The sequence below is a fragment of the Hyla sarda genome, chromosome 5 (genome assembly GCF_029499605.1).
Source record: "Hyla sarda isolate aHylSar1 chromosome 5, aHylSar1.hap1, whole genome shotgun sequence".
Lineage (NCBI taxonomy): Eukaryota > Metazoa > Chordata > Amphibia > Anura > Hylidae > Hyla > Hyla sarda.
This window is the reverse complement of record NC_079193.1, coordinates 184210430-184236498: the sequence shown is the minus strand read 5'-3', so window position 1 is coordinate 184236498 and position 26069 is coordinate 184210430. Positions and strand designations below refer to the sequence as shown.

The 26069-nt window shown below is 44.8% G+C and overlaps 1 protein-coding gene across 7 annotated transcripts in view; it reads right to left on the bottom strand.

Moving 5' to 3' along the window:
• The window catches only part of LOC130273676 (uncharacterized), a 92585-nt gene that overhangs the window by 30446 nt on the left and 36070 nt on the right, over positions 1-26069 (bottom strand). For all 7 annotated transcript variants that reach the window (XM_056520869.1, XM_056520866.1, XM_056520865.1 and 4 more), the window contains one exon: positions 1675-1708. In XM_056520869.1, coding sequence (XP_056376844.1) covers positions 1675-1708 — 34 coding nt within the window. The remainder of the gene's footprint in view (positions 1-1674; positions 1709-26069) is intronic.

Below are 26069 nucleotides of genomic sequence, written 5' to 3'. Positions count from 1 at the left end.
AGGGGTTAAAGGTTTGAATCACTCTGCAAGCTGAAGCTGGGAGGAAACGGAATGGGAGTTGGAGTTCTGAGGTTTGTCTCTACAGGGCTAATGCCCCACAGTATATACACACTAAAAGGTGTATGAATCATTTTTCTAAAGTAAATCTTAAAATATTACATACCGTATATACTCGAGTATAAGCCGACCCGAGTATAAGCCGAGACCCCTAATTTCAACCCAAAATCCCAGGAAAAGTTATTGACTCGAGTATAAGCCTAGGGTGGGAAATACCTCATCCCCCCCTGTCATCATCCAGACCCGTCATTAACATCCTCATCATCATCCCCTTGTCATCATCCCACACATCCCCCCCTTCATCATCCCCTTATCATCCCACACATCCCCCCTTCATCATCCCCTTATCATCCCACACATCCCCCCTTCATCATCCCCTTGTCATCATCCCACACATCCCCCCTTCATCATCCCCTTATCATCCCGCACATCCCCCCTTCATCATCCCCTTATCATCCCACACATCCCCCCTTCATCATCCCCTTGTAATCATCCCACACCCCCCCCTTCATCATCCCCACCCCCCTTCATCATCCCCACCCCCCCCCTTCATCATCCCCACCCCCCTTCATCATCCCCACACCCCCCCCCCTTCATCATCCTCTTCTCATCATTCGCCCTCAGTGGTCTTCAACCTGCGGACCTCCAGAGGTTTCAAAACTACAACTCCCAGCAAGCCCGGGCAGCCATCGGCTGTCCGGGCTTGCTGGAAGTTGTAGTTTTGAAACCTCCGGAGGTCCGCAGGTTGAAGACCACTGCGGCCTTCAACATCATCCAGCCCCCTCTCCCCCCCTTTAGTTCTGAGTACTCACCTCCGCTCGGCGCTGGTCCGGTCCTGCAGGGCTGTCCGGTGAGGAGGTGGTCCGGTGAGGAGGTGGTCCGGGCTGCCATCTTCACCGGGGGCGCCTCTTCTCTGCGCTTCCGGCCCGGAATAGAGGCGTTGCCTTAACAATGACGCAGAAGTACGTTGGCAATGAACGCACCTCTGCGTCGTTGTCACGGCAACGTGACTATTCTGAGGCCGGGCCCGAAGCGCTTAGAAGAGGCCTCCCCGGTGAAGATAGCAGCCCGGAACCACTATCCCACCGGACCACCTCCTCACCGGACAGCCCTGCAGGACCGGACCAGCGCCGAGCGGAGGTGAGTACTCAGAACTAAAGGGGGTGAGAGGGGGCTGGATGATGTTGAAGGCCGCAGTGGTCTTCAACCTGCGGACCTCCGGAGGTTTCAAAACTACAACTCCCAGCAAGCCCGGACAGCCGATGGCTGCCCGGGCTTGCTGGGAGTTGTAGTTTTGAAACCTCTGGAGGTCCGCAGGTTGAAGACCACTGCGGGTGGGGGAGTTCACTCGAGTATAAGCCGAGGGGGGTGTTTTCAGCACGAAAAATCGTGCTGAAAAACTCGGCTTATACTCGAGTATCTACGGTAAGTGCTCCACTGTAAACCACAGAAACTATCAATAAATGAGCCTCAAACAAATTAAAACATATGTAGAGGACCAACATGGGTAAACGAAAAATTAACCAATGTTAATATATTTTGAGGTACAGGTCTAATACAGTCTATGAAATTCACATAATAACTACAGAGAAAATACTATATGAATATATTACATACCTTTTATTTGCTGGGGAAATTCGATGCAATACCCCTGTTAGGTCAAAACAGAGACATTAGTCTGTCAAACAAAAACAAAGTTGCTTGTTTTTTTTACTCTTTTTTTTTTTTTTAAACAATATTTTATGGGATTTTCATAAAGGAAAACATACAATATGTGAACCAGGACAATCACCTGGCAAGAGAGCACAGAAAAGAGAGTACAGAAAACATGAGTTGTAGACAACAATGCACCTGTCGGACGCACACTCGCAACCGACAGGGTAGAACATATGGCACATAAGTATAACCCCAAGAACCCTCCCCCCACTCCCAAAACAGATCAGTAAAGGCCAACATGTGGCCATCACGTAGTCATGAGTGAGAACTGGTCTAAATATAACATTAAATATAGCAGTATTCAAAATAGTGCAATAGAAAAGCAGTAGGACAAACGTAGCTCGATTCCACTAAACCCTACAAACAGAAATAAAAGCCCCAGGTTCTTAGTTATGTGCAAATCGCAGCCTCCCTAGAGATCCCGCAAGAGACCTAGTCAGATACCACGACAAAGTGATCGAACGACCGGGTCTCAAAAAGGCCATAACCTGTTGGTAAGGGAGGACGTGTTCTGGACCTAAAGCATATGTCAAAGAGACCTCCAAAAAGGAGAGGTAACGCGAATAAGACGGGCATAGGAGGTGTTGTACAATTCATATGCCTGCAGATTTCCAGTGTCGATACATAGCGTTTTCTTTTTGACTCGTTTTATTGAAAAAAAAGTTGCGGTGCATTAAAAAAATGTGATGACAAAAGTTAATGTACAGCAACGCCATATGATTGACGTACTAACAGTATTCAGAAACACATTGTAAACAGTACAAAGAGAATTACGATAAAAAGTGCTCACATGTCTCATTTACCCCTTCCCCGACAGCAATTTATGGCACATTTGTAACTCACCTTCTAGGAGCTAGAATTTTTTGTTTACATTTCTGTTTTTATTGATCAAATGTTAAATGGGGGTGATTTGTATTTTTATTATACTTTTTTTTAGTTCCCCTAGGGGACTTTCCTGAGCAATCAAATTGATTACACTGATCAAATCAATGCTAGTGCACTGCATCAGTGAAAACGGTGCTCTGCTAGTACAGACTCCATAAAGCAGGCTGTATTAGTAAAGTCGACATGGCAGGCACAGAGCCCTTTACTAAAGGGGTACTCTGCCCCTGGACATCTTATCCCCTTTCCAAAGGATATAGAACAAGATGTCTGATCGCGAGGGACCAGCCATTGGGAACCCCCACAATCTCTGACCTGGCATCCTAGTCATCCGTTGCATGGAGGAAACGCCGCTCCGTGCCATATGACCGGTGACCACAGCCATAATGCCTCCTCCATCCATGTCAGCAGAGACAGGAACAGCAATACCGCAGTCATGGGAGAGGCAAAAGGTAAGTTTGGGTTTATTGTTTTTTTTATTTATTTTTTTAAATGGCAGCATTCTGGGATAATTAAAGAAAAAATACGATTTTCACAGGATAACCCCTTTAACCCAAAAATCCTTCCCAAAAGTACTAATGAGGTAAATGGTGGAATTTATCATTGGTAGTACTGTTTGTGTGTTGTAAATTTGTCTCAGTTGCTGTTGAGAGACTTTTCATTGTGACTTTTGCTTTAGAAGCTTTTTTTTCTTTAAGGTGTGTAGCTAAGCCATAGTCTGGTTAACTTTTTGCAGTGCTCAAAATTTTATCATAGCGATTTGTTGCACAAATCTCCATTTTGGCGCACAGGTTAAAATGTTGCAAAGGAAGCACCATACAAAATGGAGCACTGTTAAGTGGAGTAAGTTAGAAATGTGTACCAGCACAATATTTATGACATGCCCTACATCATTCAATAAATTTGGTTCACGTACACAGTTCCATCAAACAAATAAAGGGGTAAAAAAAAAAACACACCTACACCACTTTTGATAAATTCTCCCCAATATCTCTATGGAGGGAGTTCATCATTTTGGAAAGATAAAGTATCAAATCATCAGCATACAAGCATTCCTGATCCACTCTGCAACCAGTCTCAGTACCAGAGATAGAATCATCTAAATTAGAGGAGCATAGGTTTATGAAGAAATATCAGAAAGTATTCAGCTGGGTTCACATTGCCGTTCACATCACACCCATTAAGGGTCCGATCGGCTCTTTTTTTTAATGCAAACTTCTGCTACCAGGTCCCGATGGGCCGTATTCACTTACAAGGGGTCCGTCGGTGATCCAGTAATTTTACAGGAATTTAGCAGAGAAAAAAATAGAGCTTGCACTATTTTTTTCTCCGGTAAACTCCCGTCCTTCTGGCCAGAGTGCCGACGTTACTCCGAATAGCGGAGTATGACAGTAATGTGAACAAGACCTTACTTTACTGAAAGAGTAGTGTATGCATGAAAAAGCTTTCCTGTAGAGGTGGTGGCTGCAAATACTGTGAAGAGGTTTAAGTATGCATGGGATAGGCATAAGATAGGGCCAGGGACTATTCAAAGTATTCAGAATATTGAGAAGACTAGATGGGCCAAATGGTTCTCATCTGCCGACACATTCTATGTTTCTACCTAGTTGAAGAAAAAAAGCAAAGGGATCTATCGCTAATGTGAATAATAATGGTGACAGAAGCCTCTCTGCTAGTCAAAGAAGGCCACTTTAAGGTCATTAACTAGGGAGTGGCATGAGGGGCACAATAATGACAACCTGAGACAGACGCAATCCCAAACCAGAGTGAAACTTGCCACAGCTTCTTCTTGAAGCAGTCTGGTGTTAAGATTGCCACGTCTCGGACCAAGTTTACACTGAGTAATGCCACAGAAACGTCTGTGGCATTACTCAGTGTAAACTTAGTCCGAGACGTGGCAATCTTAACACCAGACTGCTTCAAGAAGAAGCCCGATGGATTTGGAGATTAAAATCCCAAAGTCCAAATGGACTGAATGAAGGCTTCACCTATGCAGCCTTTTTGTAGGATAGGAATCACTCATTACAATTGATACTATACAGAAGAGCCGTTACGAGCCTTTTATTAGTATTAAAATTTGAAATAATTACACTCCCTAATTCATGATTAACTTCTGTTTGATGATATGAATTAATTATGACCAAACCCATGCAGAACATGACGATTATTAGTCACCTTCTTACTATCGATCACACGATCTCAGCGGTATTATGAATAATACTCCTTGGCCCTGATGTTATATACCACTGTCCCCCAATGTCGCCAGGTGGTAACTATTTTAGTAGTCTCGAATTGGGTTAGCGGTGCTCCTGCTGCGCAGTTGTGTGTTAACATTGAGTGGTTGAATTGTGTATCACAGTCTCCATAACTACAACTATGTGCAATGAAGGTAGAAATCAGCTAAGTGCCGGCGCACATATTTCTCGCGCAGCTTCCTGGTTTAGTGGCTGAAACTAAGTACTCGCGCACGTCCCTTTGCGCATCCGGACTGCGCATGCGTCCGTACCAGACGTTCGGGAGCCTATCACTTAGCGCAGGATTAATGGCGCACATACGTGGACACTTCCGGCACCAATAAGGAGTTTAGTAGTATGCATGGACCCTGCTGGTTGGTCAAGAATGCTGTCAATCAAGTGAATATAGCAGGAGGCATCCTGGTCTAAATTCCATTGGCCAGGAAGCGATCAATCAATAGTTTGCATGGGATTGTGACCAATGAGATGTCATGATAATACAGGAAGTGACATGTTTCAATGATGTCAGAGACAGGAGGTTATTTAAACCCCTGCAAGGCTTGTTTGCACGCCATTTGCCTCTTAGCCCTTGATAAAGCCACAGCCTGTGGCGAAACGTCGGGCGGGCGGGCAATGTGTTAGATTTTTGTGTTAGCTCCTGAGGGACCTGACTGGCTGGCCGCTGCTATGGACTCCCCTGCTGCTGTGGGCTCCTCCTCTGCGAGTACTGGGCCTGGGGCCTGTGCTGCTGCTAGGCAGTCTCCCATTAACCCCATCTGTGCTGGAGTGCCTTCTGCTCACTGTGGGGACTCCTCTACCTTGCCTACCCCACTGTCCACTGGCTCTACTGGGTCTCCTCTGCCACTGTTTCCTGCTGAACTTATATCTGCTGCTGCTACCCAATTAACCCCTCAAATGCTGCCTGTTAACCCTTCCAGTGCTGGTTTGGTGGATATCTCCACTGCTGTCCCTCCATCATCTTCTCCACCTACTGAACCCACATTGAAGGATGTATTCCTGGCCGTCTCCAAGGACAACACTGATGTTCAGTTGTTGCTGGGCAGATTACGCTGTTGAGGAAAGAGTGGGGGATTTGGAGGATCAGGTTCCTCCACTGAAGAGGGACAAAAGCCGTGTGATTAACCATCTGACTGCACTTGCCGCTAAATCGGATGATATGGAAAACCGCTTGCGGCGGAATAATGTTCGCCTGGTGGGTGTGCCCGAAAAGGCTGAGGGTCGTGACCCTGGGGACTATTTTGAGAAATGGCTCCTTGCTACTTTTGGTAAGGAGACTTTGACACCGCTGTTTGCAGTTGAGCGTGGCCATAGGGTGCCCACCCGTCCCTTACCAACTGGAGCCCCACCCAGAGCTGTCCTTATGTGGATTCTTCTCTTCAAAGACAGGGACATTATTCTCCGCAAAGCTAGGGACATGGACTCCATCACCATCAATGGCAGTCGTGTCTCCATTTTCCCGGATTTTTCGGCCGAAGTTCAAAAGAGGCGGGCTAAGTATACTGATGTTAAACGCCATCTGCGTGCTCTGAATGTGATGCACTCTATGCTCTACCCTGCATGCCTCTGTGTGGTTGCCTTAGGATCTACGCACGTTTGATACGTCTGTGGGGGATGCGGAGTGGTTGGATATGCACGAGGCACAAATCAGACATGCTAAACCTTGAGGGGTTCTCCATGGACTTTTTTATATGTCTAAGGGTCATGTTGACATGTCCGGGTCTCTCAAAGCCTGTACATCTCTGCGCCTTCTGGGCGCTGCTGGAATTGTATTTCTACCCATGCTGGGCCTGTACTAATATTTGATATGTGCCTTAATTTTTTTGATTGCATTGGGTTGTTGTTTTCTAGGTACCCATTCTTGTGGCCAAATGCCTTTTCTATGCTCTATGTTTATTGACTCAGCTACAAGCTCGATCTGTTGGTATTTTGCTTCTTAATTTCATATGTTACCTGCTCACCCTACCTGGGCTGTTTGTTTGCCTCTAGTGTCGCAAGTCGCAACGGTTTGGTTTTTTGTTTGTCTGGGGTGTTTGTGTTCCGTGTCTTTCCTCCCACTTTTCCCTGCAGTGCTTTGTTCTGTATGTCTCTGCCTGGTTTCTGTGTATGCCCTTCCATGCTGTCCTTTCTGCCGGTCCCTTGACACTACGGCTGGGGGCTTGCAGGTGGTAATGTGGGATATGAGGGATTTTCCTGATTTCAAGTGTCCAACTGCCCTCCGTGTATTTGTACCTTGTCAAAGTGTTATGTTTTGTCCTCCTGTTTGTTTGGTGGCTGTTCTTGACATCTGCCTTTCCATGTCACAATTTATCTTTTTACGTTTATACTATGGCTAATGCTCTGACCGTGGTGGAGTGGAATGTACGAGGCCTCAATGATCTCACCAAGCCAGCTATACTGTGTCTGTCTGAAACACACTTGACTAATGATACTAAACATGTGCTTAACAAACCGTGGTCTGGCCGCACCTTCCATGCCGACTTTTCTTCACATGCTAGAGGTGTCAGTATACTCATTCATAGAAATATTTTGTTTTCTTGTACTTCTAGCCTTATTAATCGGAGGGTAGATTCGTGTGCCTTTATGGCAGCTTTAACCGTGTCCTGTGTATCTTAGTGGCACTTTATATTCCTCCCCCATACTCGGGTGATGCTTTGCGCAGAAAGGTATCATTCCTTTCCTCTCTGCCTGATGCTCCGCTCCTGGTGATCGGGGACCTTAATAATTTAATGAACCCAGGCCTTGATACGTTTCCTACTAGGGGACAGTCTGGGGTTTTGGGTCCCACTGGTTTGGCTAGATTTGTGGAGGAGGTGGGATGGACAAATTTGTGGAGGAGTCGCCACCCTACAGTTACGGTACTCCTGTTATTCTAGTTCTCACGGCACACTCTCCCGCATTGATCTTGCGTTAGGCAATGATTTACTTTTTCCTCTGATTGGTTCGGTGCAGTATCTCCCCCCGTAATCTTTCTGATCATTCCCCTCTACTTATACGCCTTTACCCTTGCCTCCCACACTGGGATACGGGGTTCCTTGCGGCGTCTGAATCCCTTTTGGCTTCAGGTCTCCTCAGTGGGCCGTACGCTTTCATCTGATATTACCGCCTTCCTCGAGATCAATGTAGGGACTGCCTCAATGGGAGCAGTCTGGGACTCCTTAAAAGCATATGTACGGGGCATTCTTATTAGGGATATTACTACCTGCAAATCTAAAAAAAACAGTGCAATTCAAACCTCATTGCAGCAGCAAGTACTATTGGCAGAGGGCTGGTTTCTTGGGGACCCCTCTGATTTGAATAGAAGTAACTGGCAATCCCTGCAGGCCTTATTGGAATCCCACTTGTTACAAATGGCAGACAATAAGCGCTTCTTTCAACAGCAGCGCTACTTTGAGAGCGGTGAGAGCACGGGCCGCCTATTGCCTCGCACGGTTAGGGCTCAGCAGGGTTCCACCGGGGTGCCGGTTCAAGACGACAAGGCTATTTTGGATGTTTTGGTGTCCTTTACAAGGAGACATATTCTTCTAAATGGACGTTTGATTCTGCCACTGTCGACCAATTTGTTTCTGGCATTCCGCTCCCGACACTGTTGCAAACTCAACGCAATATTTTAAATTAACCTATTACCCTGAAAGAATTGGAGGACGCCCTGGGGGACTTACCCTCTGAGAAATCGCCAGGAGTTGATGGGCTCCCTAATGGATACCTTAATTTTAGGAAGTTCTATTACCCAGGTTGTTAGAGGTTATGCGGGCTGCGACTGAGGGTGAGGACCTGCCGGGATCTATGCTAGAAGCTATTATAGTGTTGCTGTTGAAGCCCGGCTGTTACAGGCCAATCTCCCTGTTGTGCTCTGATGTAAAACTGTTAGCGAAAGTCTTGGCAAACCGTCTCTTGAGGGTTATTACCACCTTAACCCACGGGGGCCAGACGCGGTTTATGCTCGGGAAATCGACAGATGATAATATTAGGAGGCTTTATTTAAATCTAAAGTTGCAGCCAGAGCATGCTGCCTGTAGGGCTGTGCTCTCCCTCGACGCTGCCAAGGCATTTGACAGTGTGGAGTGGACTTTTCTTTTGGGGTATGATGCGGCGCATGGGGTTTGGGCCTATGTTTCTTAAGTGGGTTAAATTATTATATGCTGCTCCCCGCGCTCGGATCCGGGCTAATGGCTTACTCTCCCATTCTTTCCCTCTAGGGCGTGGAACCTCTAATGGCTTACTCTCCCATTCTTTTCCTCTAGGGCAGCACTGATTAGGAACTCTCCAGACGTCAAGGGCTTTTGTTATGGAGGTTTAGAGGAACGCATTGCCCTTTATGCTGATGATATGCTCCTCTTCCTGGGGGATGCGCCGCACTCCTTAGCGCCCCTTATAGCTCTTATTGAATCCTATGGTAGTTACTCCGGCCTTGCTATTAATTGGGATAAGTCCACGCTTCTTCCTCTTGATCCCCTCCCACATATGCCAGTGCTTGCTAGGGTTGGCCTCCCCATAGTATCTAAATTTAAGTATTTGTTACTGCTCTCCCTTCTGAATATGTTACCCTCAACCTTGTTCCGTTATTAGATTGCAGCTCTCAGAAGGTGGCTACGTGGCGGAAGCTCCCATTCTCTATGGTAGGTAGGTCCAACCTAGTGAAAATGGTTATTATGCCTCAGTTTCTGTATATTCTACATAACACCCCTGTATGGATCCCTAAGAAATATTTTCTTAGGATTCAGGCCCTGTATAGAGAGCTTATTTGGAACGCTAGATCTGCTAGAATCCGTCTTGAAAATGCCACAGCGTGGTAAAGCGGAGGGTGGTTTATCTGTTCCGAACCCTTGGTTATATTTTCTGGCGTCTCAGGTTCAGCAGTTGAAGGGTTGGGCGCAGTTTGACACTATGGGGCGTGCAGGTGATTTAGTTTCCAAAAGCATTGGTAATGTGACTTCCATCTACCTGTTAGAACTGGCTGCACAGACTCGCCCCCCGGACCTCCCACCTGGGAGGTGCTGGGTGGCAGTGTATGAGGTGATGAGGAGACTGAGGATGGGGTATGGGAGGGGGGGCTGGGTGGTGGGGTATGAGGTGATGAGGAGACTGAGGATGGGGTACTGGGGGGGCTGGGTGGTGGTGTATGAGGTGATGAGGAGACTGAGGATGGGGTATGGGGGGGCTGGGTGGTGGTGTATGAGGAGACTGAGGATGGTGTGCAGGAGGGGCCTGGGTGGTGGTGTATGAGGTGATGAGGAGACTGAGGATGGGGTAGGCTGGGTGGTGGTGTATGAGGTGATGAGGAGACTGAGGATGGGGAATGGGGGGGACTGGGTGGTGGCGATGAGGAGACTGAGGATAAGGAACGGGGGGCTGGGTGGTGGTGTATGAAGTGATGAGAAGGAGACTGAGGATGGTGTACGGGGGGGTTCTGGGTGGCGGTGTATGCGGTAATGACTTAGGTAAAGACTTAGGGGGCTGAGAGGACAGATGGGTCTGGAGGAGGACAGTGCAGGGGTTGGATTCAGCCAGACTAAGAAGAAACACTGTGTGACAGTATTATTATGGGAACAGTGGTGGCAGTATTATATTCAGGGGGTACAGTGTGTAGCAATAATATATTTAGAGGGTACAGTGGGTGGCAGTATTATATTCAGGGGGTACAGTGTGTAGCAATAATATATTTAGAGGGTACAGTGGGTGTCAATATTATATTCGGGGGGGACAGTGTGTAGCAATAATATATTTAGAGGGTACAGTGTGTAGCAGTATTATATTCAGGGGGTACAGTGTGTAGCAATAATATATTTAGACGGTACAGTGGTGGCAGTATTATATTCAGGGGGTACAGTGGTTGGCAGTATTATATTAAGGGGACCCAGTATTTGGCAGGGTTAGAATGATTAATGTCTTTATATAGAGAATGAGGATCTGCTTACAAGATGAGGAATCAATGATGAAGACCTGGTGCCCGGACAAGATGAGAAAGAGAAGACAACAGAGAAGATGTCACTCAGGTCACTGATATCACTGTGTGTTCTGTCTGACCCAATCTGTGACTATCCAGCTGTTGCAAAACAACAACTTCCATAATGCCTGAGGATCTCCAGACACGATGGGAATTGTAGCTTTATTACAGCTGGAGAGCCACTTGAACCAAGGTGATTGGTGGGGGTCTAAGCAGTCGGACCCCCAACAGAAAAATGGGCTGCTTATTTTTAAATGCCTGGGCTTATTTTTGGCCCCAGTACGGCCCTGCCTGTCATTCATTATTATATTTGTGTAGTTGAGGGTGGGTAAGAAGTTCATCAGGGATTGGGGAAGTGTGTCGTCGAGGGGTAGGGGGGCCCAGGACAATTTTTCGCATCAGGGCCCTGTGATTTCTAGCTACGCCCCTGCCAGTGAGGGTTAATTTTCTGGAACCCATCTCTTACCTCTTCCTCTGTTTTTATCAGTACTTCTAGAGCCGCGTGGTCCAACAGATATCTAACCCAATAATGTATTTTTATCACCTTATTTAAACTAGAGTCATTTCTCAGACATATATCTATTTTGGACATAGTCTGACAGGTCTTGTTCCAACATGAATATTCTTTCTTTTGAGGGTTGTAAATCCTCCAAATACGAGTTCATTACATACTTTCGCCAGGGGGTGCACCTTCATCCTTATTCGTAAGGTCTGGATGAAGTTTAAAGAACTTATGCGGTACCCTATTTTTATGACGTACTCTCCATTGTGGCATAATCCTAATCTTCCTGAATTGTGCTCCCTACCGAATGCTGCCCTTTGGGTGTCTTATGGGATACTGTATCTTTCCCAGGTGTATGATGGTCCGATGTTGAAGTCATTTGCCCAACTGCAGGAGGATTTTAATTTACCGCATTTCTTTTTTACCATTACCTGCAGTTGAGACATGCTTTGGATCCGCAGTCTTGGGCCTGAGATTTGACTGTCGGCGTATCTGCAGTGGTAAATTATCTGTTTGCCCACATTTTCACTAGGGGAGTGATCTCGGCACTGTACAGGGAATTATTGTCTACATATCACGAGGTCTACCCTTTGACGGTCAAAGTTAAGTGGGAGGTGGATGTGGGTCCTTTATCAGATGAGCAATGGATACAGATCTTGGCCATGACCCCGCGGCTTGCCGTATCGGAGGCTCACCGGGTGTCCCAAATCGGGAGGGTCTATTCACTAATGCAGTTTGTTGTCTTGCCTGTACATTTATGTCCCTTGTCAATTTCTGTCTGTGTTGCTGTGTTCTATGGTTTGACAGTTGATTTTTTTGTATGAGGGATATTTCTGTACTTGATTTTTGCCTGTATTGCTTCTAGGCAAACGCCTTCGCACTGAAGGGAATTTGTTTATGTGGATCTTATTTTTTGACTGTAATACTTGTTTGTTATCGAGGTTGTATTCTTTGTCATGCATATATTTTGTGTCTTTGGATAGGTGACAGAGACTGTACTACCATTTTCTTTATATTGCTGTCTTGGATTTGCTACGGGGGAAGGACACGGGATGTGGGGGAGGGGAGGGGGTGGATGTTTTTGTGTGGGAGGGTCGGGGGGGTTGTTTATTGTGTTTGTATGTTTTTTTGTTTAGTTTTTTTTGTTTTCTGCATAAAAAAAGTTCAATAAAAAATTTCTGATTTAAAAAAAAAAATAAAAAAGGTCTAAAATTTAATTGAAATCCCCCATAATTAATAAATGGTGTGTAAAATAACGTTTTTTTCAGCTTTTTTATTGTCACATGGCCTTGTCATAACAGCAGTGTTAGATTAGTAGAATGTAAAAGTATCTTTGTTATTACAGATACCACATGAAGCTAAAAACATGAATATAAAAAAAAAGTCTCCAGCTTCCTAAAAATGTAACTTTTATTAAGAATGCATATAAGGGGGGCGTGGCCTGGCAGCCGAGGCGCATGGTCGGGTGAAAGCAGAGCTCCGCAGCCTAACCCGTTCTAGCGACGATATAATAGCTCACACCCGGACGTGACACGCTCTAACCTTCCTCCCTACCTTCCTCAACATGCCGGGCAGACGCAAGAGACTCACCCGGCGGGGATCGCTAACGAGATTCTCCTTTATCCCCCGGGAGGCCTACACACAAGATGGCGCCGACGGACAGGACGCAGCGGTGTCTCCTGTGCAGCAGTTCTCCCCGCGCGCCTTGCCGGAGCGCCTACACTCACCACATTGGCGGCGATCATCCTCAGTTCCGGAGCTCCGTGACCTGGCAGCAAAATCTCCCCACCGGGATCCTACCTCTCCCGAGCGGTGTACGCGGAGCTCGGACGCGAAGTTACAGGGTGAGTCGCAAAATGCTTGCTCCTCTCCTGGGGGGACATTGCAAACCGCCCTAGGCTCATTAAACAGAGGCCTTGAGAATTATCTGCAGACCCCTGCATCCATTCAGATGCCAGTTAAAGCAGGCAGCCAATGAGGACTTCCTATACAGAAGCTACCTATAGCTGACCCTCTGGCTGATATGCCAGTGCTTGGTCAGTCCCTTACAGATACAGCAATGAGGGACATGCTTATGCTACTCAGAACCACTATGCTGCAGGATATACATACAATTGTGACCCCGCTGCAGAATTCAGTGCAATCCTTGGGACAGAGAGTTGACCACATAGAAGGGAAGTTCAGTGAATTTGCTACCTCTCACAATGCTTTGATTGATTCCCAATATGTAGTGGAAGATGAACTGTCTGTACTTAAAGCAAAAATTGCAGACCTTGAGGACAGAAGTCGTCGCAATAACATTAAACTCCGTGGCATTTCAGAAAGTGTAGCTCCTGCAGACATCCCTGAGTATGTCCAAACCCTGTTGCAAACTGTTTTACCTGATAGGGCACACCGTATCCCCAGACCCAAGCATTTGGAAGAGTCGGTCCCTAGGGACATTTTGGCCCGCGTGCACTTTTACCATACTAAAGAACGCTTTATGGAAGTAACCAGAAAGAACAACGGCCTTCCAGCACCTTATCATAAGATCTCTGCATATGCTGATTTATCGGCCACCACACTTCAAGCTAGGAGAAGTCTCCTACCACTTACTACGGCTCTACGGTCTGCCAAAATACTCTACAGGTGGGGTTTCCCACTTCGGCTCCTGATCCGCAAGGACAATAAGGTCCACGTGATACGCACCCTCACAGAGGGAGAAGAATTGCTTAAATCTTGGGACATTGTTTTGCCTCCTGCAGCCTCTCCAAAGAAATTCAGCAGACCTGTGCAAGTGGAGAAGGATTGGTCAACAGCCTGATTTTTTTGTCTGTCCTCTTTCTGTATATCTAGTCCGGACTGTGTTTTTATTTCTTTTTTCTTGATAATTTGATGCGGGCTCTGGTGAAACACCCATGTCCTCTGGCTTCAGTGCAGACTCTAACCCCCACTCCGTGGATAACGGCACTAGTCTACATGTGTCGTTTTTTTCTGTTTGTTTTTTGTTTTGTTCTCTGTTCTTTGTTCTCTATGTTGTGACATACGCACATTATCTTGGTCCTAAGTATCTGTTCTACTCCCACTTGACAGGCGCATGCTGGCTGGGAGATGCGCCCTGTCTTCCATATAATATTTTCCTGCATTATTATTTAGTTTTTTCTTTGTATGATTTATTAATATGTCTATAGTATTTACTAGTATAAATGCAAATGGTCTAAACACTCCATATAAACGATCTCAGTTATGGCAAGAGGTACAAACCACTAAATGTGATATATTGTGTGTACAGGAGACGCATTTGATAGCAAAGGATGCTTTCCGTGTAAAACACCCTGCTTTTTCTCACATATATCATTCTCATTTTAGTTCTAAGGCCCGCGGAGTCCTGATTGCAATAAGGAACACGTTGGCCTTCTCGCTACACGAGGTGGTGTCGGACCCCCAGGGCAGGTATGTGATCCTACGCTGTTCCATCAGTGCCGCTAAATATACAATAGTTTCCCAGTATGCCCCTAATGTGGGTCAACTGAGATTTGTTAAACGTTTATGCCATACAGCTCAACTACCCGCGTGGGGATCTTTGGTCGTCTGCGGCGATTTTAACTCTGTAGCTGACTCTGCTTTAGACTCTACTTCTTCTTCCCGCTTTCCCTCTTCATCCCTTAACCCTATCCTATCTGACTTTGACATGTATGACATTTGGCGCATCCAACACACCAGTGAGAAAGATTATACATTCCATTCAGGAGTTCATAACTCCTATTCTCGTATAGATATGTTCTGGATAGATAGAGGTTTGTTATCTAACGCTATGGCCACCACTATAGCTACAATCAAATGGTCGGATCATGCTGCCATTACTCTCCAACTAAAAGATGCCTTTTCCTCACCTCCATCTTATACATGGCGCAGCAATCCTTTTTTATGGTCACACCCTACATATGCTAAATACTTGCATCGTGACATCACTGAATATTTTTCCACCAATATACACTCCGTCTCTGACCCAATTATTTTGTGGAACTGCCATAAGGCTGTTATTAGAGGACATTGTGTTAAATACGGCTCTATTCTAAAAAGGGAGAGGGAGAGACGACTAGAGGATATCTTATCTCAATTAAAACAGGCCGAGCTCACCAATAAAACTTCTCCCTCTGCAGAAACAGCCCGGATAGTTGTTGATCTGAGGAGAGACTTGCGTTGTCATCTATTATTGTCCTATGAAAAATCCCATCGAAAATTGCAGGCTAGATATTATTCCCAGAATAATAAGGCAGGAAAATTACTAGCTAATAGACTAAAGAAACGTCAACTGAAAGCTAGAATCCCCTACTTACTGCATCCGACCACGAATGAAAAACTTTACACCCCAACTGATATTGCCAACGGTTTCCAGTCCTTCTATACCCACCTCTACAACTTGCGAGACTCTATCCCCTCACCCCCCGATATAGCTAGTATAACCAATTCTTATCTCTCGCGTTTACAGTTACCCAGACTCTCTACTGAGCAGCTTCTATCCCTGAACGCTGAAATCACCACATGACATTCTGCTCGCAATAACCTCCCTCCCTGCCGACAAAGCGCCAGGCCCTGATGGCTTTGTTAATTCATACTACAAAGCGTTTAAACATATTTTAGCTCCACATCTGGCAGCTGTCTGTCGGACTGCGATGTCTTTGGGTAGTTTCCCTGTTGAAAACCTTCAAGCCACTATCACTACACTGCCCAAACCTGGCAAGCCTCCTGATCGCCCTCAAAATTTTCGGCCAATTTCTCTGCTAAACCAGGATGTAAAGATTTTTGCAAAATTGTTAGCTTCCCGCATATCCCCTTTTTTACCTTTTTTAATCAAAGCGGACCAATCCGGGTTCGTTGCGGGCAGACAGGCTTCCGATAACACTAGGCGATTATTAAATATTTTCTATCATCTGGAAAAAACTGGAAGCCCCGCATTAATCTTGGCCTTGGACGCCGAGAAGGCCTTCGACCGCCTCCGGTGGTCGTATGCCTTCTCGGCCCTCCAACATATGGGTTTTTCGGGAGGCATCCTATCAGCACTTCAGTCTTCATACTCCACACCCTCTGCTAGAGTGCTCGCTAATGGTACTCTCTCTGATCCTTTTAATATCACTAACGGCTCCCGCCAGGGATGTCCCCTGTCACCTTTAATCTATATCCTATCCATGGAGCCTTTGGCTCAAGCAATCAGGTTGGACGGGGACATCTCTGGGGTAAAAATTGGCCCAAAAACACATGTCATTTCGTTATATGCGGATGATGTCATTCTTTCTTTAACTAATCCAGAAATCTCCCTCCCAATAGTCATGCGCAACATTTTAATATTTGGGGACATTTCATATTATCACCTTAACCAAACTAAAACCCAAGCCTTACCTATTAATCTCTCTCCATCCTTATTCTCTTCTTAAAAATCTACCTTTTCTTTTGATTGGCAACCGACCTCTTTACAATATTTGGGTATTCGTTTATCATATCCACACAACACCCTGTATAAGGAAAATTATATACCCTTATTATCATCTGTCGCGACTGAAATAGAGCATTTAGCGGCCTCTGAAATCTCTTGGGTGGGCAGGTTGCCACTTTCAAGATGTTTATCCTTCCCCGATTTCTATACTTATTCCGCACTCTTCCTATAACCCTACCTCCTACATTCTTTACTAAAGCTCAAGCACTTCTCTCTTCATTCATATGGGCTGGCAGACGACCAAGGCTTTCTGTGCAAATATTAAAGAAACAACCTGATATGGGTGGGCTTGGCTCCCCGGATTTAAAAGTCTATTATATAGTTACTTTGGTTTCCTTGTTGCGGCACTGGTGGAATACGCAGTCGGATCTCCCATGGGTGGAGATGGAGAATTACTATTCATTCCCTTACTCGACCAGGGACCTTTTATACTTACCTTACTGGAATTTACCTTCCCCAATATTGTCCAACCCTTTAATGAAGGCTGCACACCAAGCATGGATTTATTATATACATAACTCTGAGCCTTCCGCCCCACCATCCTTTAGAATTTTACCGCTTACAGTTCTACAAGCTAGTATTCCCAACCTAGACTTAACGTCTTGGATTAACCGGGGACTGACACATGTTGATCTACTGATGGAGTCCTCTAATCTGGCCTCCTTTCAGAAATTGAGTGAGGTTTATTCCCTCCCATCCCACGACTTTTTTAACCCCTTAAGGACCAGGCCATTTTACACCTTAGGACCAGAGCGTTTTTTGAACATCTGACCACTGTCACTTTAAGCATTAATAACTCTAAGACGCTTTTACCTATCATTCTGATTCCAAGATTGTTTTTTCGTGACATATTCTACTTTATGTTATTGGTAAAATTTTGTCGATACTTGCATCGTTTCTTAGTGAAAAATTCCAAAATTTGATGAAAAAATTGAAAATTTTGCATTTTTCTAACTTTGAAGCTCTCTGCTTGTAAGGAAAATGGATATTCCAAATAATTATTTTTTTTATTCACATATACAATATGTCCACTTTATGTTTGCATCATAAAATTTACGATTTTTTACTTTTGGAAGACACCAGAGGGCTTCAAAGTTCAGCAGCAATTTTCCAATTTTTCACAAAATTTCCAAAATCACAATTTTTCAGGGACCAGTTCAGGTTTGAAGTGGATTTGAAGGGTCTTCATATTAGAAATACCCCATAAATGACCCCATTATAAAAACTGCACCCCCCAAAGTATTCAAAATGACATTCAGTCAGCATTTTAACCCTTTAGGTGTTTCACAGGAATAGCAGCAAAGTGAAGGAGAAAATTCACAATCTTAATTTTTTACACTTGCATGTTCTTGTAGACCCAATTTTTGAATTTTTACAAGGGGTAAAAGGAGAAAATGTATACTTATATTTGTAGCCCAATTTCTCTCGAGTAAGCACATACCTCATATGTCTATGTAAAGTGTTCGGCGGGCACAGTAGAGGGCTCAGAAGCGAAGGAGCGACGAGGGGATTTTGGAGAGTACGTTTTTCTGAAATGGTTTTTGGGGGGCATGTTGCATTTAGGAAGCCCCTATGGTGCCAGAACAGGAAAAAATACCCACATGGCATACCATTTTGGAAACTAGACCCCTTGAGGAACGTAACAAGGAATAAAGTGAGCCTTAATACCCCACAGGTGTTTCACGACTTTTGCATATGTAAAAAAATGTTTTAAAAATGTCACTAAAATGTGTGTTTCCACCCAAATTTCACATGTATGCAAGGGTTAATAGCAGAAAATACCCCCCAAAATTTGTAACCCCATCTCTTCTGAGTATGGAGGTACCCCATAAGTTGACCTGAAGTGTACTACGGGCGAACTACAATGCTCAGAAGAGAAGGAGTCATATTTGGCTTTTTGAGAGCAAATTTTGCTCGGGGGCATGTCGCATTTAGGAAGCCCCTATGGTGCCAGGACAGCAAAAAATACCCACATGGCATACCATTTTGGAAACTAGACCCCTTGAGGAACGTAACAAGAAATAAAGTGAGCCTTAATACCCCACAGGGGTTTCACGACTTTTGCATACGTAAAAAAAAAAAAAAATTTCACTAAAATGTGTTTCCCCCCCCCAAATTTCACATTTTTGCAAGGGTTAATAGCAGAAAATACCCCCCAAAATTTGTAACCCCATCTCTTATGAGTATGAAGGTACCCCATAAATTGACCTGAAGCGCACTACGGGCAAACTACAATGCTCATAAGAGAGGGAGTCATATTTGGCTTTTTGAGAGCAAATTTTGCTCGGGGGGCATGTCCCATTTAGGAAGCCCCTATGGTGCCAGGACAGCAAAATAACCCCCACATGGCATACCATTTTGGAAACTAAACCCCTTGAGGAACGTAACAAGGGGTACAGTGAGCATTTACCCCCCACTGGTGTCTGTCAGATCTTTGGAACAGTGGGCTGTACAAAATTTTTAATTTGCGCAGCCCACTGTTCCAAAGATCTGTCAGACACCAGTGGGGGGTAAATTCTCACTGCACCCCTCATTACATTCCGTGAGGGGTGTAGTTTCCGAAATGGGGTCACATGTGAGGTTTTGTTTTTTTTGCGTTTGTCAAAACCGCTGTAACAATCAGCCACCCCTGTGCAAATCACCTCAAATGTACATGGTGCACTCTCCCTTCTGGGCCTTGTTGTGCGCCCCCAGAGCACTTTGCGCCCACATATGGGGTATCTCCGTAGTCGGGAGAAATTGCATTACAAATTTTGGGGGGCGTTTTTCCCTTTTACCTCTTGTCAAAATGAAAAGTATGGGGCAACACCAGCATGTTAGTGTAAAAAAATTTTTTTTTTACACTAACATGCTGGTGTAGACCCCAACTTCACCTTTTCATGAGGGGTGAAAGGAGAAAAAGCCCCCCAAAATTTGTTAAGAAATTTCTCCCGAGTACGGCGATACCCCATATGTGACCCTAAACTGTTGCCTTGAAATACGACAGGGCTCCAAAGTGAGAGCGCCATGCGCATTTGAGGCCTAAATTAGGGACTTGCATAGGGGTGGACATAGGGGTATTCTACGCCAGTGATTCCCAAACAGGGTGCCTCCAGCTGTTGCAAAACTTCCAGCATGCCTGGACAGTCAACGGCTGTCCGGCAATACTGGGAGTTGTTGTTTTGCAACAGCTGGAGGCTCCATTTTGGAAACAGTGGCGTACCAGACGTTTTTCATTTTTATTGGGGGAGGGGGGCTGTGTAGGGGAATGTGTATATGTAGTGTTTTTTACTTTTTATTTTATTTTGTGTTAGTGTAGTGTAGTGTTTTTAGGGTACAGTCACATGGGCAGGGGGGGTTACAGCGAGTTTGAGCTGCCGCGCAAAATTTGCTGCATCGCAAACTTGCAGCCTGATACTCACTGTAAGCCCCCTGCCCGTGTGAATGTATCCTGTACATTCACAGTGGGGGGGGACCTCCAGCTGTTGCAAAACTACAACTCCCAGCATGCACAGTCCATCAGTGCATGCTGGTAGTTATAGTTTTGCAACAGCTGGAGGCACACGGGTTGGGAAACACTGAGTTAGGAAACAGACAATGTTTCCCAACCAGTGTGCCTCCTGTTGTTGCAAAACCACAACTCCCAGCATTCTCAGGCATGCTGGGAGTAGTAGTTCGGCAACATCTTTAGAGCTAGATGTTGCCGAACTACAACTCCCAGCATGCTTGGAGTTGTAGTTTTGCAACATCTGGAGGACTACAGTTTGCAGACCACTAATACAGTGGTTCCCAATCTGTGCCCTTCCAGATGTTGCAAAACTACAACTCCCAGTATGCCAAAACTGTCCAGGCATGCTGGGAGTTGTAGTTCTGCAACATCTGAAGGGCCAGATGTTACAGAACTACAAATCCCAGCATGCCTGGACAGTAAGGGCATGCTGAGGATGTGTAGTTTTGCAACATCTGGAAGGGTACAGTGGTCTCCAAACTGTGGACCTCCAGATGTTGCAAAACTGCAACTCCCAGCATGCCCAGACGCCAAGGGCTGTCTGGGCATGCTGGGAGTTGTAGTTTACAGGGTCCCTTTACAGCAATGCATGTCGCTTTACGGCGACGTGCATTGCTGTAAAGGGCCCGACCGCGGCTGAAGATCTACTCACCTGTCTCCTCCGCCGCCGTCTTCATCGTCTGGATCCGAGTCTTCAGGGACGAGGTAAGTACCAGGGCCGGTCCCCAGCACTCCCCCGTCCCCCGCCGCGTCCTCCGGTCTTCCTCCCGTCCTCTCCGGACTTTCAGGGGCCGGGCAGGGCGGGAGGAAGTAACCGCCCCCCCCCCCCCCTGCGATTGGTCGGTTAACTAACCGACAGATCGCAGGGTATAGGAGGAGGTGGCAGGCTTGCCACCTCGCTCCTAAGCTCCAGCATGGTCCTGGCTGTCTGTGACAGCCGGGATCATGCAAAATTACCGGGCGGTCGGGTCCCAGAGACCCGATCAGCCCGGTATCGCCGCAAATCGCAAGGGCGATTTCCCTTGCGATTTGCGGCGATCGCCGACATGGGGGGCCTACATGGCCCCCCTCGGCGTATGCCCTGGATGCCTGCTGAAGGATTTCAGCAGGCATCCAGTTCCGATCTCTGCCCGGGGCGCGGCAGAGACCGGAAAATGCCATGACGTTGTGGAACGTCATTGGTCCTTAAAGCCCAGGGTGCCATGACGTTCCACAACGTCATTGGTCCTTAAGAGGTTAAATACCTTCAAATCAGACATTTTTTACAATCACTGACTCTCACCTCCGCCTCCACCCATGGACTCGCTCTTAAACATTTAGCTACACCCCTTAAAGGTTTAAAATATTTATATAAAAACATGCTCCCCACAACCAAACTTATTAAATAATACCCTCTGCATATCTGGGAGCGAGAACTATCTTGTTTTTTCACGGTCGAAGACTGGCAAACGGATTTTAAAACAATACATTCTGTTTTCCAATGTTCATCTCATGTTGAGTCAGCGTTGAAAACTATTTTGCGCTGGTACTATACGCCAGATAGATTGGCACGCATACCCCCTATCTCACTTGTGTTGGAGGGGTTGTGGCTCATTGGGATCGTTGTTCCATATTTTATGGTCATGCCCTCTCATTGCCCCCTTTTGGAGAGCGTGCAAACTATTACTGTTTAACCTATTAGGTTCTACAATACCATGGACCCCACAATCAGTACTGTTGTTTCTTAACTTGCAACTGATCCCACATAGCCTGCGTGACCTCTTTTGTATAATTTGCATATTAGCAAAAATTCTCATAGTTAGTAATTGGAAATCTTCTCTCATACCTGCCATAGATGATCTTATTAATAAAATTAACACTACTTATTCGTACGAAAAAATCATAGCATTGGGCTCTGGAAGATATCTGAAATTTATAAGTAGATGGACATGCTGGCAATCCTCTTCTCATTGCAAGGATATTTAAGATGGGCAGTAACCTTTCAAATATATATAATGGTGGTATAGTGATATGTAACTGTGTGATTAGACCATTCGCAAACAATAGGTTTTTGTAATGACATTGATTTATTTAGGAGACAGACGAAATATTGAATGTAGAACAGACTTGGAAAACATACTAGCTAGGTATATTGCATGATCACATAGGACCGTTACACGTGACACCTGAAAGGACTAACCAAAACAAAAAGTATGTCACTTTGTTGTTGTTATTTGTTGTATATCAGTGCACATAACACTTGGAAGTATTGCTTGTTTTATTTGCTTATGGAACGGCGTGATGTCAAAAACGCTGACCTTGATAAGTGTACTGCTCTTGTTTCTTGTTGTTATACATAAAACTCTTTAATAAAAAACTATTTGCAAAAAAAAAAAAAAAGAATGCATATAAAAATGTACAAAAGGAAAAAAAAGTGATCAATAACAGACAAAATGGCGCTTTTTTAATTAACTTTTTGTTTTGCACATCTTGAATGGATTCTTAAAAAAAAGTAAAATTTTAGGGGAATCCGGAAATTGGAACAAATCTCTCTTTTGGTTACCTACACAGGAACTGGCCCCTACAGTTCCAAGTCGTCCATGCCTACCTAGATGAGAGCACATGACCCGGAATTACTACGTATTTAGACTAGGCGGTGGCGAATTGACTCCAATTAATCCATCTGCCCAAGGCAAAAACTGGAGTGACTTGCATATTGCATATAGCTACCAAGCTCTGGTAAAATGAAAGCTAAGCTGTGATTTGTTGCTATGGCCGACCCAGACAGTTTTTGTCTCAGACAGGCTGATAAATCTGGGCAATTGTGCTGTGCTTCTATCTGATCAATAGGGCCTGTGCAAAGGACAAACAATACTCTGTATATACAGTACAGACCAAAAGTTTGGACACACCTTCTCATTCAGAGTTTTCTTTATTTTCATGACTATGAAAATTGTAGATTCATATTGAAGGCATTAAAACTATGAAGTAACACATGTGGAATTATATACATAACATAAGTGTGAAACAACTGAAAATATGTCATATTCTAGGTTCTTCAAAGTAGCCACCTTTTGCTTTGATTACTGCTTTGCACACTCTTGGCATTCTCTTGTTGAGATTCAAGGGGTAGTCACCTGAAAAAGGTAATTGGTTAACTGACACTCGCCCAGTGGGAAACTATGCCTGTTCTTCCTGCTCCTTTTGTAAATACAATTCTAAAGAGAAGTCCGTGAAACTAGGGGGCTATGAGGTTGTTATTAAGCAGTTTTTCACGTGCAGGACAAGTTATGTGGTGTATACCCTAATTTGTGGATGTGGCAGGTTTTAAATCGGAAAAACCATTAGACCCCTGTTTCACAGGGTTCGGGAGCATGTAAGATCGCTCACCACGGGTAGGGGCTAGCAGATTTATAGCACACATTAATGAGTGCCATGTTGGTGAAGCAATCCTCTTCAGGTTCAGTGCCCTAGAAAAAGTAGAACATTCGACAGGAGGCAGAGACAAGAACCAAGAGCTACTTAAAAGAGAATCAAGATGGATTCTACGTACGGAAGCCTTAGGCCAGCCAGGGATGAATGAAAAATATGAAATGGAAGCATTTTTAGTTACGTGAACTAGTATTCTAGATCCTGAGACTCGCAGTGTTAGGAGGATACTGCTTTTAACATGTTTTGTTATTGTTTTACATTTATGTACGGTGATTGACTGAGGAAGTGCCGAGAGCACGCAACGGTCCGTCGTCACCCACATCCCCCCGCACACGAGATTTCCGCTCACCTGCTGTACCTATCTACGCTTTTTAATGCAACGCAAAGAATAAAGAAGTAGTAAGAGCATCCGGTGAGTGCTGCGTGAAGTTTCTTTACTTTCTATTTACATGCATTGAACCTCTATCCACAACGCATTGCACCACTGAAACTCAGACACGGAGACAGGAGAGACACACCACCCACGTAGCAGAAGCATTCCCTATCCTGAGACTAGTGCCGGTATACCTTTGCTGTGAAGTCACCTGAAATGGTTTTCACTTTACAGGTGTGCTGGTGTGGAGGAGGAGGTGAGATGGTTTGGGGGTGCTTTGCTGGTGACACTGTTGGGGATTTATTCAAAATTGAAGGCATACTGAACCAGCATGACTACCACCGCATCTTGCAGCGGCATGCTATTCCATCCGGTTTGGGTTTAGTTGGACCACCATTTATTTTTCAACAGGACAATGACCCCTAACACACCTCCAGGCTGTGTAAGGGCTATTTGACCAAGAAGGAGAGTGATGGGGTGCGGCGCCAGATGACCTGGCCTCCACAGTCACCAGACCTGAACCCAATCGAGATGGTTTGGGGTGAGCTGGACCACAGAGTGAAGGCAAAAAGGGCCAACAAGTGCTAAGCATCCCGGGAACTCCTTCAAGACTGTTGGAAGACCATTTCAGGTGACTACCTCTTGAAGCTCATCAAGAGAATGCCAAGAGTGTGCAAAGCAGTAATCAAAGCAGAAGGTGGCTAGAACCTAGAATATGACATATTTTCACACTTATGTTATGTGTATAATTCCACATGTGTTAATTCATAGTTTTGATGCCTTCAGTGTGAATCTACAATTTTCATAGTCATGAAAATAAAGAAAACTCTGAATGAGAAGGTGTGTCCAAACTTTTGGTCTGTACTGTATACAATAAGATGTATAGTATATTCTTAGATAATAGAAGCAGTTTAGGTGAGTTGATATGTATCTTAGTTGTATACACAACTAGGATACATATCAACACATCAAGCTGCCTCCATTTTTCATTCAGAGATGTTTCTTTGAAAGATAAATGGGCAGATCTGTGGTGCAATACTCTCTAATTTACGCTCCTAATTTATTAAGGGGCTTCTCAATAAGTCGCACACGTGGCAGTCTGTGCACCTCAGAGTGAAATCTATGCCAATTAGGACCTGGTATAGATTTCCACTACAACTTATCAAGAGTAGTAACTTTATCAAGGGTGGTGTAGGTGATCGATTTTTTTTGAAACCTTTAATTTGTGTGGTGGCAATGTGTATGTGCACAAATGTATTAAACAGTTGAATGATGTGATAAACATACTGCTAGTAGTTTGGTGCACATTTTTTGGGAAATAACACTTCAGTGCACCACTTTGTATGGTTTCTTCTCTGCACCTTTGAGACAAATTGAGGGCAATTGATTCATGACCACTTAGGAAAAACAACTTGATTCTGACATATCTACACAAGCATGAGAAAATAGTCTAAAAAAAAGTCCCAAAAATGTAAGGGTGACAAATACAGAGACAAAGTAAGAGCAAAATATAGTCTACATTCAATGATAAATTCTCCTCCCCACCCCCAAATAGGTGCACATTTTTGTGCAAAATAGGTGTGTGAGAAATTCGTGACTTTTTGGCACCACAACACTGACTTTAACCATTGATATATTTCCACCATAGTGTTATAAAGTTTACATTAACCCCTTAAGGACTCAGCCCATTTTGGCCTTAAGGACTCAGACAATTAAATTTTTAAATTTTCATTTTTTCCTCCTCGCCTTCTAAAAATCATAACTCTTTTATATTTTCATCCACAGACTAGTATGAGGGCTTGTTTTTTGCGCGACCAGTTGTCCTTTGTAATGACATCACTCATTATATCATAAAATGTATGGCGCAACCAAAAAACACTATTTTTGTGGGGAAATTAAAACGAAAAACACAATTTTGCTAATTTTGGAAGGTTTCGTTTTCACGCCGTACAATTTATGGTAAAAATGA